Here is a 17,493-nt window from a genome sequence, read left to right as displayed (position 1 = left end):
CTTTCTTCACAGTCCAACTCTCACATCCATACATGACCACTGGAAAAACCATAGCCTTGACTAGACGGATCTTTGTTGGCAAAGTAATGTCTCTGCTTTTCAATATGCTATCTAGGTTGGTCATAACTTTCCTTCCAAGGAGTAAGCGTCGTTTAATGTCATGGCTGCAACCACCATCTGCAGTGATTTTGGAGCCCCCAAAATAAAGTCTGACACTGTTTCCACTGTTTCTCCATCTATTTCCCATGAAGTGATGGGATCAGATGCCATGATCGTAGTTTTCTGAATGTTGAGCTTTAAGCCAACTTTTTCACTCTCCTCCTTTCACTTTCATCAAGAGGCTCTTTAGTTCTTCACTTTCTGCCGTAAGGGTGGTGTCAACTGCATATCTGAGGTTATTGATATTTCTCCCGGCAATCTTGATTCCAGCTTATGCTTCTTCCAGCCCAGCGTTTCTCATGATGTACTCTGCATGTAAGTTAAATAAGCAGGGTGACAATATACAGCCTTGACGTACTCCTTTTCCTATTTGGAACCAGTCTGTTGGTCCATGTCTAGTTCTAACTGTTGCTTCCTGACCTGCATATAGGATTCTCAATAGGCAGGTCAGGTGGTCTGGTATTCCCATCTCTTCCAGAATTTTCCACAGTTTATTGTGATCTGCATAGTCAAAGGCTTTGGCATAGTCAATAAAGCAGAAATAGATGTTTTTCTGGAAATCTCTTGCTTTTTCCATGATCCAGTGGATGTTGGCAATTTGATCTCTGGTTCCTCTGCCTTTTCTAAAACCAGGTTGAACATCTGGAAGTTCACAGTTCACGTATTGCTGAAGTCTGGCTTGGAAAATTTTGAGCATTACTTTACTAGCGTGTGAGATGAGTGCAATTGTGCGGTAGTTTGAGCATTCTTTGGCACTGCCTTTCTTTGGGATTGGAATGAAAACTGACCTTTTCCAGTCTGTGGCCACTGCTGAGTTTTCCAACTTTGCTGGCATATTGAGTGCAGCACTTTCACAGCATCATCTTTCAGGATTTGAAATAGCTCAACTGGAATTCCCTCACCTGCACTAGCTTTGTTCGTAGTGATGCTTTCTAAGGCCTACCTGATTTTGCATTCCAGGATGTCTGGCTCTAGGTGAGTGATCACAGCATCGTGATTATCTTGGTCGTGAAGATCTTTTTTGTACATTTCTTCTGTATATTCTTGCCACCTCTTCTTAATATCTTCTGCTCCTGTTAGGTCCATACCATTTCCGTCCTTTATTGTGCCCATCTTTGCATGAAATGTTCCCTTGGTATCTCTAATTTTCTTGAAGAGATCTCTAGTCTTTCCCATTCTTTTGTTTTCATCTATTTCTTTGCATTGATCACTGAGGAAGGCTTTCTTATCTCTCCTTGCTATTCTTTGGAACTCTGCATTCAGATGTTTATATCTTTCTTTTTCTCCTTTGCTTTTCGCTTCTCTTCACAGATGGGGGTTAAGCATCTTTTATGTGTTCTGACCGTTTACGTTTCTCTTGTCAACCACATGTTAAGGCCCTTTGCCCATTTTTCTGTATTGTTTATTATTGCTTTTAAAGACCATTTTGAATATTCATAAACTCTGAATCTTGGGACTTCCCTGCTGGTCCAGTGGTTATGACTGTGTGCTTCCAATACAGGGAACGTGGGTTCAATTTCTGGTTGGGAAACTGAGATCCCACATGCTGTATGTAGTGGCCAAAAAAAAAAAAAAAACTCTTGAGTCTCATATATATTTAGAATATTTTCTCCCTGAGTTCGTATTCTGTCTTTTGACTCTTGTGGAGTTTTTAAAAAATTCATTTATTTATTTTTATCGTTAGTGTTTTTTTCCAAAGGATTATTGCAAGGAGGTGGGAGTGGAACTGTTGCCTATGTTTGTGGTTTTAATTTCAATATACGGGTTTCTCCTCTATGGTGGCTCAGACGGTAAAGCGTCTGCCTGCAACGTGGGAGACCCTGGTTCGATTCCTGTATCAGGAAGATCCCCTGGAGAAGGAAATGGCAATCCACTCCAGCACTCTTGCCTGGAAAATCCCATGGATGGAGGAGCCTGATAGGCTACAGTCCATGGGGTCGCAAAGAGTCGGACACGACTTAGCAACTTCACTTCACTTCACTTCCTCTATCTGAAAAGTAGAGCTTTCCCTAAATTTGTACGAATTTTTATAAGAATTTTTCTTATAAAATGAAGAAGCAGTTACCTTAGGACACACCTTGCTTACACATGCACAAGTTAAATAGGGATGAAGGCCTGATGCTCACAGACATAATTCAGAGCTGTGGCAGCTTGATGCTGAGATGGTGAATGTGGTTAGCTGGAAGGAGTTTGGAGTGCGAGCTACCTATATAACAGCTCTCTGCAAAACAAACACTGAACGCTATTTTCTGCTTTTTTGCCTTATTTCATAGAAGGAAAAATTCACTTTGAATTTCTTTCCATTAGTAAAAATAGGTGCTCATGTAGGTCTTTTGAAACAATGAAAGTGTAGGTCTTTGTAAAGAATGAAGTTTCCTAAAGCAAACTTTCAAAAAGTGGGGGATACCTCATGTGTGGGTCTGTACTTACTTATTTATTTAGGACACACTGATTTTTTTTTCTTAAGGGAATCAGATATAATCATTTTTCTCTTTGTGGTTCTTGGCCTTTGTGAAAACAGAATAAATATTAATCGATAATGTGGGTAATAATTTTTAAGTTGTTATTTAAGTCATTCTCCATGTTGGATTCTCTCTCCAGGTTTTGCTTCCTCCGGTGCTGTGGTTGCGTGTTTTCTGAGCGAGCCCTAAAAGAGATCAAAGCAGAAGTTTGTCACACGGTGAGTTGTTGACATCATTTGTTCCTTCTCAGTAGCTGAAGACATCAGATGGTTTGGGCTCCTTCCCTCCGTGTGTTATTTCAGCATCTTTCAATTCTTTCTGAGACAGGGATCTCATCAGTTGCTTCTCTGCATAAAACCCTTCCATCCCCATCCTTGCTTTGATTCCATCTTCTATCCCCTGCTTTAAGGTAGAGACTCAGACCACCTCTGGTCCCTGCCCACCTGTCCTGTCTGGTGCCTTTATTCCCTCTAGTGGGTGGAGGCCTGCTTTCAGAACCTTAGTTCAGAGCCGTTGCTTCCTGTGTAAACCCAGCCTCCTTCCCCATTCCCTGGGCACTTGGTTATCCCACGGATCTCATCAGAATGTACTTGCTGGTTGTGTGGTACTTTTCCCACTGGACTACAAGAGTTTCTTCTTTCTCATTTTCTTTTTTATTTTCATAAATAGGACTTTATTTTTAGAGCGGTTTGACGTGCATAGCAGAATTAGGAGGAAAGTAAAGGGTTTCTCACAGACCCTCTACCCCCATACGTGCACGGCCTCCCCCTGTATCCACATCCACGCCAGTGGTGTATTCGTTCCAGTTAATGAACCTATTATGATCCCTCACCAGCACCTGAGGCCCCTTCACGTTAGGGTCCATGCTCGGCAGCTCGCGTTCTTGAGCTGGGACGAGGATGTAAGGGCGTGCGTCTGTCACTGCAGGCTCACAGTGTGTCTCCACTGCCCTCACCATCCCCTGTGCTCCGCTGGGACACGTTTGAAAGTGCGAGCAGGGCTTGACTGTCTCTTCACCCTCGCCTTGTTCTGTCCAGGCATGTTGGACGTCCTCAGTAGACGCTCACACCCATGAGCACACACGTGATATAAGAGTGCCTGCTCAGCTCACATGAGAGGGTACAGAGGACTTTGCTCTCCAGGGTTGCTGCAGAGCCTGGGACCTCTGTGTCTTGGTGTTCCACCTGTCCGTGGAGAACCTGGCATTTATTTTAATGTCATGGATGCCAACAACTGACTGCATTTTTCACCCACATTAGCTCTGCTTGGGTTTCATTAGGCTTCCCAGGATGGTTTCTCCCTGTTGTGAGTTATTCTTTGATTCAGCAGCTTTCATAAAACAAATGTCATGGGCCAGCCTCATCCTGGCAACTGTGGCATGGGGTGCCTCTGCAGATTTGAGTTAAGACCTGAGGGCAGGAAGGAGCTCGCCGAAGAACATTTGCGCCTAAGCTCAGAAGTGGCAGAGGGTTTTGCTAGTTGAAGGAACAGAAAGTGTGGTGGAGGGTGGGGACAGGAGAGGAGAAGTGGGTGAGGTGGAGGGCTAGGCAGGGGTCACCTTCCGTAGGCCCGGGTGGCCACACGGGGGCTTGTGGATTTTATCCTCAGAGCAGTGGGAAGCTGGGGGCAGCTTCCAGCTAAGCTGGATGACTTTAGTTTCAGAATGACTTCTCTGCAAAGAAGCCAGACGCAGAGGAGGACTCACTGAAATGTGACTTCATTAATTTGAGGCTCAAAGGCAGACAGAAGGTGATGGCTGGTGAAGAAGTTGGGGAGCATCTAGTTGTTTCCACTTTGGGGTGATTATGGATCGAGCCCATCACAAAATTTGGAATCTATCTCATTAAGCTTTTACCAAAAAAAGAGAAATTTAAAGAATGCATTTAGGAATCAATCCGTGTCATTTATCGTCCAGTATTGATTATGTCTCTGGTATTAAAGATGATGTTACAGGGGTTCCCAGGGAAAGTGGGATGTGGATGACTTGGTCCTTGCACTTAAGGAGACTGCAGTCCTGCAGGAATCAAGTTATATGAAAAATTGTGTTCTACTTCGTTTCTTGAGTTGTTGTTGTTTAGTTAGTAAGTTGTGTCCAACTCTTTGCAGCCCTGTGGACTCCCTGCCAGGCTCCTCTGTCCATGGGGATTCTCCAGGCAAGAACACTGGAGTGGGTTGCCATTCCCTTCTTTGTCTCTTGAGGCCAGTTGCCAAGTGGATGTAAGGACGTTATTGGAGTTGAGGGGCCGGAGAACTTTCTGGTCATGCTGGTGATAAATGGCTTTATGAAGGAGGAGGTATTTGTTGTAGGCCTTGGAGGCAGAGCGTGTTCTCATCAGTCAGGCTTTCCCAGAGATTGGGACGTCACTGTCAGCGTAGGAGTGCTGGTGCGGGGACCACAGGAAGGACCCCAGACATCCTCACGAGACGTTGCGTGGCAGGACGGCAGCTCCCGTTTCCCGCACCTTCTGTCATGTGCCTGCCCTGCAGGGAGTCTCCATTTGGTCCTGGGGTGGTTTTAACGCATCTCCAATACTCACTGAGCTCCCAGGAGAATGGGCCTTACGCGCAGAGCTTAGGCAGACAGAGCCTCCAGAGATTTGTTCTCTGCATTTCTATGCTTCCTAAATCCCATGGTCAGAGGAACCCAGTGGGCTGCAGTCCATGAGTTGCAAAGAGACAGACGTGACTTAGCATGTGCACACACACACTATTTTTATGCTTAGCAAGATCAAGTTAATGTTTCAAGTAAATTTAAGTAAAAGCGATGGGTAGATTTAAAGAAAAATATTAAGATGCTGACAGTACATTAGGCAGGGGAAGGCCTGCAGTTTGAGAGATGCTATTAGTGATGGTGGGCGCACTGTGGGGGTGGCAATAGGTGGGAGAGGAAGAGCTGCAGCCGCATTCAGGAGAGGAAGTGCCCAGGCAGCCTGAGAAGGTGGGGGCTCGAGGTGCCATCACTGCCCGGGCCGCTCAGGAGCAGGGAGAAGCCAGGGGTGTGAGTCAGACTGCCTGGTGAAAACTAGGAGCACCAGGCTGAGGAGCAGCTGCCCGGGGGTGGAGGCGGGAGGGCAATGCTGTCGTCGGGGGCTGTTGATACCTTTGCAGCAGCAGAGACCCCTGGGGGCAACAGTGTGTAGGTCTGTGCAAGATGGACAGAGAGAAAAGACTAAACAAGAGCAAGTAACAAAAAGGAGCCTGTGAGAGAAGCGTCGTGAAGGAGAGGGAACTCAGCTGGCCTGGGGTTCCCAAGAGCAGGAAAGGAACCTCTCTGTGTTCAAGTGTGTGTGCGTTTTAACAAGTAGTGTGTGAGGCGTTGTCTGTGTCAGACACATCCACAGGTGCACTCTGGAAGCTTGCTTGAAAGAATGTAAATATGAGAAGGTGGGAAATTAAGCTGAAATCTTAAAGCAGTCAGATGCCCTGAACTAGTGGTTCCCAGCCCAGGCCGCGCTGTAGAGTCACCGCAGTGGTTTTTTAAGTCCCCGCTCCCGACCTCAGGCCCTACGTCAGGATTTCAGGATTAGTGTGGAGCCCTCACGTATTTCTTTTCTTTCTTCATTTGTTTTTGATTTCTGCTGGGAGGCTCAGTGATCTAAAGGAATCAGGCTTTTTCTCCTGACCCACAGTGGGTGACCATCTCTTAGATTGGTGTGCAGTTGTCTTCTTCTCTGGCTGACCCTGGATGTCCTTGGTGGTAGCCATTGTGACAGGCCTGCAGCAGAACAGGAGTGTGCGAACAGGAGTGTGCTCTGCAGAAAAATTGATGTGATTTCATGGAAAGGCAGTGCCACTCGGGAACTGTAAAGTCATTCTGTTGGTGTCTCGGAACAAAGTGCTAGTCACCTTCTGAAAGTCACCATCCAGCTCTTCAAGGGAAGGGAAGGAAACAGGGGGAGAGGGGAAATGACCTCATCAGGATTGCACAAGCAGCAGCCAAGACCAGATGAGAACCAGAGTGCTGGCTCCTCCTACCACCTAACAGGGGCCGCAGGGTAGCCGAGACTGCCCACAGTCAAGACGGGACCCTGGCTATATAACCCAGGAACCAACCTTAGGGACCAGCTTCCCTTAAAAATCAGTCTGTCATCAGAAGAGTAATATTTTACTCTTTTCACTTAGGTCATCTCCTTAAAAATTGCCCTTGCACACAGAGGTAGGTTGAGTACTCTGCGTATTAGTTCACTAGGGCTTCCGTAACCAGGCGCTGCAGACTGGGTGACCTAACAGACATTTAGTTTCTTACCTTTCTGGAGGCTTGAAGTCTGCAGTCACAGTGTTGGCCGGGCTGGTTCTTCCCGAGGGCAGCGAGGGGAAGATCTGTTCCAGACCTCTCTCCCTGGCTTGTCCATAGCTGCCTGTCCCTGTGTCTGTTTGCACAGTCTTCCCTCTGTGGAGCGTGTCTTTGTGTCTCAATTCCCCCCTTTTTATAATAATACCAGCCCACGCAGTGACTGCATCTTAACCAACTGCATCTGCAGAAGGTGACGTTGTAACATCCTGGGGGTTAGGACTTTTTGGGGAGGTGGGGGAGCATAATTCAACTGATAACACTATACGGTTTAGAAAATTAGAGCCTGGGACAGTCTGTGGTGCCCTTGGTGGGCGTCATTCATTCAGTCACTCACGCAGCCAACACTGAGAGCCTTGTATTTTATGGGGCAGACCTGGGTATAGTACTTACTGCTTCTGCTCACATGCCATTGGCCAGAACTTAGTCAGGTGACCACACCTACCTGCAGGAGCCTAGGGATTGCGTTCTAGCTGGACACCCCAGAAGAAGAGGTGAACACCAACCATTTCTGCCCAAGTACCCAAAGGAGGAATGATGGTGCAGTTTCAGGAGCTGTGGTGCGTTGTGAAAATGTGAATGAAGGGAGATAAGGCCACAGTGTGGAAATCTAAAGCAAGTATTTTTCATGTTTTAGAAAACGTCTGAAATTTAGAGGAACCAGTGTCGTTAAAACGGTGTCAGGGACTTCTCTGGCAGTCCAGTGGTTAGAACTGTGTTTCCTCTGCACAAGAACACCTTTCTTGGAAACAGGAAGGAATAAACATGTAAACAAACACGATGGAATGTTATGTTTTAAAAAAAGAACAGTATCAGGAGTGATGCTGATGGTGTGCACTTTCTCCACTTTCCCTCTGTAATCCCATGGACATTGGGCTCTTTGGTTCACCAGAAGAGACTCCAGGGTTCGAAGTTGCCCTGGTTCTGTGTTCTAAAATACACACTGTGCGCCTGACTTCAGGAAACAGAGACCAAAGAGATGTAGTTGCTAGGTTTTTCTGTTTTCATGGTAAACAAAGCACTAGCCACAAAACTAATAGTATTCCCTACTGTGTTCATCCCTGCTTGTAATAAGAAACACATTGGAGTAACCACGGGTTGCAAAATAAATGGTGTGCTTGTTACTCAAAACATGAGCCATGGTCCTGCGAATACTGGCATCACCTGGGAGGGTTTTGCTTTTGTTTTTTAAGAAACACAGAAAAAAAAAAAGAAACACAGACTCCCAGGCCCCTCCTCAGACCTGCAGAATTGAAAACTTCATTTTAACAAGAGCCTCCCAGGGTATTTGTATGCACAGGTCAGCTTGAGAAGCTGACCTGGATGTTAACGGTGGTGGTGATGGTGTTCCTTCGCTCAGTCATGTCTGACTCTTTGCCACCTCATGGAGTGCAGCACACCAGGCTTCCCTGTCCTTCACTATCTCCCAGAGTTTGCTCAAACTCATATCCATTGAGTCGATGATGCCATCTAACCATCTCATCCTCTGTTAACCTCTTCTCCTGCCCTCAGTCTTTCCCAACATCAAGGTCTTGTCCAGTGAGTCGGCTCTTTGCATCAGGTGGCCAAAGTATTGGATCTTCATCTTCAGCATCAGTCCTTCCAATGAGTATTCCAGGTTGATTTCCTGTAGGATTGACTGGTTTGATCTCCTTGCTGTCCAAAGGACTCTCAAGAGTCTTCTCCAGCATCACAGTTGGAAAGCACTAATCAATAGAAGTGTGGGCAGTAGCATTTGGCTTGCTGACCTGGCTTTATTTAGTTAGGCTTTGTGACAACTGAGCACAGGGTGTGGATGTTTTAAAGTCAGAAGTGAAACAAAAATTTACACTTATACACTGGTTTTTTGTTTTGTTTTATTTTTATCATGGAGCAAGCAGAGTGGAAAGGGGAGAAAATAAAGAAGGAGGAACTTCAAAAGCGGGTGGTGAATTCTGCTTCTCGGGCCCAGCCTCCTCCAGTTGTTCCTTTCTGCCATCTTCATGGTCTCGGTGAATAGTAAGCCTTAGGAAATCATATAGCATACAGCACTGGCAGCTTTAAATTTTTACATGTAAGGAAAACACAATAGGAAAATTGAACAGTAGACTCTACATATTCACAAGCAGGTTCTGTTCCCGGAAACTTAGAGAAATTATCTCAAGACCCCTATTTGTCTCACCTTTAAGATACAATCCTTAGAAACGTTGTTCAGACTTTGTTTTACATGTGATTTGATTTTGTTTTTTTTATATGACGAATAAACACAGTTAGAGGCTGGCTCAGGGTAGAGAGTGCGGCAGCTTCCCACTGGTTCTCATATCCATGGAGGCTGTGGCTTTGTCTTGGCCTCCTGGGAGGTGCCCTGATGCCCCACTAACACCCAGCTTGTGCTTCCCCAAATCTCACACTGCTTCATTCCACTGTGGTGGTGGTTTAGTTGCTTAGTCGTGTCCAACTCTTGCAACCTCAAGGACTGTAGCCCTCCAAGATCTTCTGTCCATGGGATTTCCCAGGCAAGAATACTGGAGTGGGTTGCTGTTTCCTTCTCTAGGGTATCTTCCCAACTTATGAATGGAACCCAGGTCTCCTGCACTGCAGGAGGATTCTTTACCAACTGAGCCACCAGGGAAGCCCCCTTCATTCCTCTGTACCTTTAAGTTGTTTTTTATTTATTTATGTGGCTGCACCAGGTCTTAATGCAGCATGCAGGATCCAGTTCCCTCACCAGGGATAGAACCCAGGCCCCCTGCATTGGGAGGGCAGAGTCTTAGCCGCTGGACCACGGGGGAAGTCCCTGTCTTTATCTTATTATTCTTATTTTTTATCTCGCTGTTACAGAAATGCTTTGTTGCAGGATTTGAGGTTTTTGAGGGCAGTTGTGTGAATTTGTGTTCTATGAATTGACATTGAAATGAAGGGAAGCTTATCTTTTAAGTAACTTGAAACAATGTTAGCTTCTTTTATTTTTTATTTTATTTAATTTAAAAAGTGTACTGGGGTTTGCACTTACTTGCAAAGAGTTGTTATAAAATGTAGGGGACAAGATTGTGGTGAACCTGAGCTTTCTGAACAACCACTCAGACCATGACCATCAACTCCGTGTCTGCCTGTAAGCAGGCTGGCTGGGGCGCTCACATTTTCTGATGGTCTTAACCTTCTGTTGTGCGCTTTCCCTGGAATCACGTATCTTTGGTGAAGAAATATTTGTTTCAATGGAAATTCAATGTGCTATGGTTAGCTCAAGTTTGATTTGCAGACTCTGCTTTCAGAGCCTCTTTTCCTTCTGTGTAGTTCCACGCTTTTCAAGGGCTGTTTGCATTGACTTAAGTGGAATCTCATTTAGTTTCTGCATTTGAGAAGTGTCGGTTCACTAAAGGGTATGCTTTGTCCTTGAATTATATGTTTATTTCTTTAGTATCCTGTCCTGTGGTTCCTACTTTTCCCTTATTTTAGTTGTTTTAAGTTGTGCTGTTTAATAGTTGTATGTTTCTAACCCACTCCAGTATTCTTGCCTAGAGAATCCCAGGGACGGAGGAGCCTGGTGGGCTGCCGTCTATGGGGTCGCACAGAGTCGGACAGGACTGAGGCGACTTAGCAGCAGCAGCAGCCCTGTATGATGCCGTGGGCTCTTTTCGAAAGAGTATATAAAAAGTCCTCGACAAAACAACAAAGATTTGTGGATTTTTGAAAGACCTGGATCTTTGAGTAGAGAGAAGTAAGACCATCCACACCTTTGACCTGTGCTGTTCTGTAACCACCAGCTACGTGTGACTTTTTACATTTTAATTAATTAAAGTTTTTAAAGTTAATGTTCACTTGATCAGTCACTGCAACCACATTTCAGATGCCCAGCGCTCCCTGTGGTTGTGACTGGTATAGGCAGCTTAGACACAGACCATCCCATCATCGCAGCTGCAAGCCCGCAGAAACTTGGGGGCAGCCTTTGTAAGAAGTTATGTTTCAACTCCATAATTTCCTTTTACCCAAAGGAATTAGACTCTTCCTTGTTTTTCTAGGATTTCTAGAACAGAGTTACATTGTTCCTAGCCAAACTGGAGGACTGCTAGAAGCCTATTTTCATTTTCAGTGGGAGTTTGTTCTTTATTAGAATCTCATACACAATAGTATCTTTAAGACAAGATACATTCTTACTCTAACTTGAGCCTGGATCTAAGTGTTTGGAGAATCTTGATTTCCATTAACTGTTTAGTGAGGCAGTCAGGCCTCCATGTCACTTATCTAGTCACCAGTGGAACTTTGAATTATTTTTTCTCTTGTGATTTCTTTCTCTAAACTGTGAAAGTGGCTTATCACCAGCAGCAGAGTCTTTGTCAGTAGCAAGTTTCTAAATTCATTTTATGACTAATTTCTGTCAAGGAATTATTTTTCCATTCTTTTTTGGTTGAATGTTCTCTGATTTCAAGTCAAGAAAACAGAATGATACCAATAAGAAAGCAAGCAGTCTCTATAACTTTCGACTCAGCGGTTCAATTCCGTATTAAAATGGCTCTCCCGTTGGAAATGCCAGTGTGCCTCCACAGGGCCCTCTGCCTGCCCGAGAACTCTGAGCCTGTGCCACCGCTCCAGGCAGGAGACCACAAGAGGCTCGGTCGAGTCAAATTGGTTGGCAAAGAGAGAAGGTGATTGAATGATCCATGGCAAGTCTCCTGGTCCGTACACACAGGTGTCCTGGGCGTAATGGCCTGCAAAGAGAACACAGAAGCTGAGCCGCCTTTGTTTTGTTGTCAGTGTACATCTACGTGGACAGGTGCCACTTCTAGGGTCATCTCTCAGGCCTCTCTGCTTCTTGCAAGTTCAGATTAAACATGATTTCCACAAGTGCTTTGAAAGGGGCTTTTATTTTCAACTTTGAACTTGTGATGGAAGGGAAGCTTCTATTCGTTTGGTTAGTGATGTGTGAAGTCTTTAATGGCTGCTGTAGGTGAATTCTTTAGAATTTTAGCTCGTCATGAGCTGCAACTCTCTGGCCCCCTGATGTGAAGAACTGACTCACGCAGGGATTTGCTGCAGTCTCCGCGAGTTCTATGTCCACCAGGAGCTGCGGGCCCACAGAGGTCATGCATGCTCTGTTTTCCCTTCCGTGTGTGCACCAGAGAACTTGCCATCTTTCTACTGGACCCCGTCTGTGTCACGTTGTGAATCGTCATCCATCATTTCCTCCCTGAGACTGTCTGCCCCTCTCTGCCATCTTCACATCGCAGGTCTGGGTGGGCAGGGAGAGCCAGCCCAGGAGAGTAGGCTTGAATCGCTCCCTAGGAGCCAGGTTCTGGCTCTTCAACCCGGAGGTGATCTCCCCCAAACTGATGAGCCTGAGAACCTCCCTGCAGCCTGCTAATTCTCTTCCAGACTGTTCACAGAACAGAGACACTGCTCTCTCCTCCACCCACTATCTGGCTTCTGTGTTTTGTCCCAGTAACTAAAACCTCTGGGACACCAGTCAAAGGGGCAAAAGAATTCACAGTTCCGGAGAGCCTCCTGTGGGCAAAGGAAAGAGACCTTTTTTCAGCAGGAACTGTGTTGGAAATGTGGGGTATCGCTGGCTGATCCCACCAACGAGCACAGACTTGTGTTATTCAGTCATTTTGTTCTAATAGACCCAGGGAGGCAGGGAGCTCATTTTAAATAAATGTTTGGGTTTGAATTCTAGGAGCAAGTGGGGTAAAGCCAGATGGCTGATGTATTTTTATCTGAAAATTTTGGAAGTTGCAGTCCTGTTGGGTGTTCTCTTTGTGAAAATTTATTGACTCAGATTCTTAGAATTTGTGTACTTTTCTGTCTGGAGAGTAGTTAGAAGTTTTTAAAAAAATTGACACCATGCTAATTGGATCATCTCATACATGACCGTTAGCCTTTTCCTATTGTTACTGAGGCAGCAGTTCTACAGTTTTTGTAAAATTTGAAGGCATCCTATGGCGTGTGTTTTATTTTGTTTTTATTTTTTGTTTTCCTGAGCTGGTTGGCTTGCAGGATCTGTTTCCAGACCAGGATGGAACCCAGGCCCCAGCAGTTGAAAGCCTGGAGTCCTAACCCATTAGGCGACCAGGGAGCTCCCTTGGGTTTTGTTTTTACCTTTACAGCCTTCGTGAACTGTTCCCTCCTTATTTCTCCATTTAACAGCTCGAATGTTTCCTTCCCAGCCAGCATTTGGGGTGGAGCCCGGAGCGTCTAAGGGAGAAGACAGGCAGGTACACAGGGAGCAGGTGGAAAGCAAGCCCCACCTCACTCAGGATGTGTGCCCTTGTCTGCACAAAGGACAGCTCTCTGGGGTAATCTGAAAGGATTTTCAGTGGTTAAAAAGGTCCTAATTCATTTTTTCTGGACTCATTGTTTGCACTGTCTTCCTGGACCTATTCACTTAGCTATTCAAGCTTGAAGGCCCGTCCCCAGTTGGAGCCAGTCAACTTTATGTAAAGAGCAAATAAGCCCCATTTAAAGGAAAGCATCATATTTCCCTCTGCCTCTCAGAAAACCTACCTACCCACACACAATGGCTAGTTTTAATATTTTCCATTCTTAAAGAGCCCCTAGCATGATATATGGAGAAGGTGATGGCACCCCACTCCAGTACTCTTGCCTGGAAAATCCCATGGATGGAGGAGCCTGGTAGGCTGCAGTCCATGGGGTCTCGAAGAGTCGGACACGACTGAGCGACTTCCCTTTCCCTTTTCACTTTCATACATTGGAGAAGGAAATGGCAACCCCCTCCAGTGTTCTTGCCTGGAGAATCCCAGGGACGGGGGAGCCTGGTGGGCTGCCGTCTCTGAGGTCGTGCAGAGTCGGACACGACTGAAGCGACTTAGCAGCAGCAGCATGATATATAGTACGCGTAGGTATTCAGCAGTATCTAATAAGTAAATGAAGAAAGGAAGACCTTTCCAGCGATCTGTGCTCAGAATTTTCAAAGGGCTCTATTTGGGGAGATGCAGAATGCTGGCACTTCCTTCTGGAGAGGGAACAAAGCAGTGAGCCTGGCAAAGCCCAGACCCCTAAAAGCAGAGACACCCTGCACCCCAACCCCCGCCAACAACCACCCAAGTGGGAGGTCCTACAGAATATGTAGACCTGTTTGCCAAGTCAAAGAGCTGAAATAGAATCTTCAAGGGTACACGTCTGCTGTTGCAGCTGGCCTGCACAGACACCCCTCTGCTGGATTGTTTTTACCTTTCAGTCGGTTCAGAGTCACCCAGTAGTGTCGCTCTGGGCCATGGATGTCTTGGGACCACTGGAGCATGTCTTTTGCGCGGATGTCAGTCAGCACAAACTCCACAAACTTCCTCGTTAGTACATAGTAAGCACTTCCAAAATAAATGGTCAAGTTATGGGGTGGCTCAACCTTGAATCCTGCATTTGGAGACACGTAGATGTCTCCTTCAGGGCTGAATTCAAGATGGCTCTGACTTGTCTTAGATTTAATGCTTGGTGACTGGATTACTCCGGGAGTGATATTTTTATCTTTCCATTTGCTTCTGATGTAGTGTATGATTTCTTTGTTGGTTTTGATTGGAAAGTCCTGTCCACAGAGATTAATGACATAGTTCCATTGAAATTTGGAATGCACTAGATCTCTCATACAGTTAATATCTGCCTGTAGTCTTCTAAAGCCAGTGTAAGCCATTTTCTCTCTCTTTGATGAAATGAAAATGTTCTCAAAACAGTTAACCAGGGATTGCACTGCAGTCTTATACTTCTTTGGGGCCTTTTCATCCACATGAATACAGTAAACATTCTGAGGCACATAAACAGCCCTGAGTAGCTGCACAAACATAGCCAGCTCCTTATGAATAGTTACAATATATGCCAAAGAGAAGCTGGCTTCCTCTGCAGACAGGGGTCTGGTTATGAAATGCAACTCCTGGGAAATCCTGGAGCAATTTCCTGGTCTGTGTAAATGAGCAAGTATTTCAGATCCATGAGGGTTTCTACAGAACTTTGCAATCTGGGGAGCCGCCTCTTTCCCTTCAAACAAAGCCGAGCACAGTTCATCTGGATAGAAGCCGCATTCCACCACTGCTGGGTGGGTGGGTTCCTCCTCTGCTTCCTCAGGAGTTAGATTCCTTAAATAAATAAAAATGAAGATGCAAACGGCTGTGCACACGAGAAGACCAGGCTTTGTGGCTCGCAGCTGGCTCATGCTTTGAGCTCCAGTTGCCTTCTTATTACCATGGTTTGAAATGTTCTCCTCTCAGCTTCCTAAAGGAACAACAGACAGAATTCAGGGTGTTGTGAAAGTGCTTGTGAAACCCACACCACAGTCACGTTAAGCATTTCTTTTACCCCATAAGAGTTTTCTTGGGCCCCTTTGTACTCTATCCTCCTTCCATCCTTGTCTCTAGATAATCTCTTAATGTGCTTTGGTCACTGTAGATGTTTTGGCATATTCTGCAGTTTTATATAAATGGAGTTATACGTGTGTATTTTTTTGCCTGGATTTTTTTTTTTCACTTAGGATAATGCTTTTAAGGTTTGACCCACATCATTGCACTTATCACCATTTTCCCTTTTTACTGCTGAGCAGTATTCCATCAAATGGATGTGGCACAATCTGTTTGCTCATCTGTTGAAGGACTGAAGTTGTTTCCATTTTAGGATACTACAAGGCGCTGTAAGCATTTATGCATAAGTCTTTGTGTAGACCTGTGTTTTTGTATCCCTGAGGTAAGTACCTAAGAGTGAACTAGCTGGCTCACATATGGGTGTTTAACTTCTTAAGAAACTGCCAGGTTGTTTTCCAGAGTGAGTGTGCCATTTTCTATCCCCACCAGCAAAGTATGAGCGTTCCGTTTACTCCACATCCTCACCAACACAGGGTGTAGTCAATTTAAAATTTGTTTAATTGGTAATGGTAATTCACTGTGGTTTTACTGTGCATTTCCCCAATGATTGATGGTGTTGAATATATTTTCATGTGTTAATGCCTTTATCTTGGCAGAAAAAAAAAATCTCAAAGATTTATTTTGGACGTAGATCCTGTCCTGGTTTGCATTATCCAGAATTTCTTAGGCTGTAATTCTGTATCATGTTATGAGGATATATCTTTTCAATAAAAGGAACAACAAATCAAGAGAAATTTTGTGATCACATAATTCGACTTACTGAAATGAATTTATGTATTTTAATTTTTTTTAGAGAAGGCTTCAGTGATTAAAAACAAGTTATTTTTAATAAGATTATTTGATAATAATTTAGTTGCCTCTCTTGAACTCTATAGAGATGCATGAATAGGTGTTTTAATTAATTATTATTAGCATGCAAATACCATCCTTGGGAATTTAGGGAAGAAAATTGATCAGGTAAAATGTCTTTATTGTTAGTAATTTTTTTCCTTATTTATGAGTCTTATTTCTAAGTTTCTGTAAAAAAAAAAAGTCATCATTGCCTATTCCTCCTTCCTGTTTTTAAAGACCCTATTACTTTTGACCAGTGTTAATCTCAAATTTCACATTAGCCCCTTACCTTTCCACATCATTATTGCAGATGCCATTTGAAAGTATGGATGAGGCAACATTTTTGAGTTATCTCTGTGCTTTTAAAACTGTGAGCCAGGAAAAACTATAAATGCTGGTTTAGGGTTGTGGATTTTTAAAATGTATACAGTTTTCTTTTTACACATCATGCTTCAAAAATAAAAAGCAGCTGCTGCCCATATATGCCAGGTTACATTTTACTCTAGTTCAGTAAATGTTTGTTGATGGTCCCAAACAGAAAACATTATGGCATAATTTTAAAGACATTTTTTTATGAAGTACAGAGTCGTCATTAACACATTTCATATCTGGTCTCTAAAATAGACACAACCTTTATCATGTAAACAGAAATCCAGTTGGAAGGAAATACCTTCCTGAAATGAAAAGAAATGCTTCTCTGTTAAGAATTTTGGTTAAATGTAAACCATGTACCATAGTTTATTACATTTTATCCTGCATTTAGTTTTAGCATGGGAAGGGGGTTTGGAGTATTTTTCAGTTTGTTGTCTTGGTTGATGTTTTTAAGCTTATGGTCAAAGTAAAACCAGCTGGCCTCATCACAGAAGTGTTAGCCCCACTTCACTGACAGACTCCACCTCATGCAGCGCCCAGAGGATTGGGTATTTTCAGTGGTTTGTGATAATTAAATGAAGATGAGTCCCATGTGTAACCTGTTGTCCTTCAGGGCAATACATGGGCTAAGTCCCTTCCCTCCCTTATAAAGAGACGGTCAGTGGAGCGTGGTCAGGGTTAATCGGCCGCCTTTCCACCTCTTGTTCTGTGGTGTGTGGTTCACAGTTGCCCAGTCTTCCTTTTAGCTCAGGTTCACTTTGAAATTTAGAAGCTGGGGAGTGCTAGAATGTCACGTTGTGGGAAGGGCCACCAACTTTATTTTCATTGTTTCAACACGAGCCTTTCAAGGACAGCCTTGAAATGAAGCCTTTGGAGACCCTACTGCTGTTGAATGTAAATAGTTGTTGCTGTTGGTTTAACCTCCACGAGGTGGATAATGTGAAAATTCCTACAGGGATCAACTGTTTAGGGCCTGGCAATTTTTTCTTTTGAAGTAGTAAATGAACACCATTTTCAGCTTTGCAGGCATTTCCAGCCTCTC

At 44.5% G+C, this 17,493-nt stretch overlaps 2 protein-coding genes across 3 annotated transcripts in view; one reads left to right on the top strand and one right to left on the bottom strand.

The window, feature by feature from the left end:
- Window positions 1-17,493, top strand: part of RTF2 (replication termination factor 2) — a 43,533-nt gene that overhangs the window by 13,600 nt on the left and 12,440 nt on the right. For both annotated transcript variants that reach the window (NM_001075625.2, XM_005214687.5), the window contains 1 exon segment: window positions 2,761-2,839. In NM_001075625.2, the coding sequence (NP_001069093.1) occupies window positions 2,761-2,839 (79 nt within the window).
- GCNT7 (glucosaminyl (N-acetyl) transferase family member 7) lies at window positions 11,081-15,816 on the bottom strand. The gene is made up of 3 exons (XM_015474251.3): window positions 14,077-15,816; window positions 12,985-13,080; window positions 11,081-11,597 (listed from the first exon to the last, which is right to left on the bottom strand). The coding sequence occupies exons 1-3, from the start codon at window positions 15,044-15,046 to the stop codon at window positions 11,374-11,376; spliced, it is 1,290 nt and encodes a 429-aa protein (XP_015329737.2). The 5' UTR covers window positions 15,047-15,816; the 3' UTR covers window positions 11,081-11,373.

Source organism: Bos taurus, chromosome 13 (genome assembly GCF_002263795.3).
Source record: "Bos taurus isolate L1 Dominette 01449 registration number 42190680 breed Hereford chromosome 13, ARS-UCD2.0, whole genome shotgun sequence".
NCBI classification, from domain to species: Eukaryota; Metazoa; Chordata; class Mammalia; order Artiodactyla; family Bovidae; genus Bos; species Bos taurus.
This window is presented reverse-complemented; position numbering and strand designations above follow the sequence as displayed.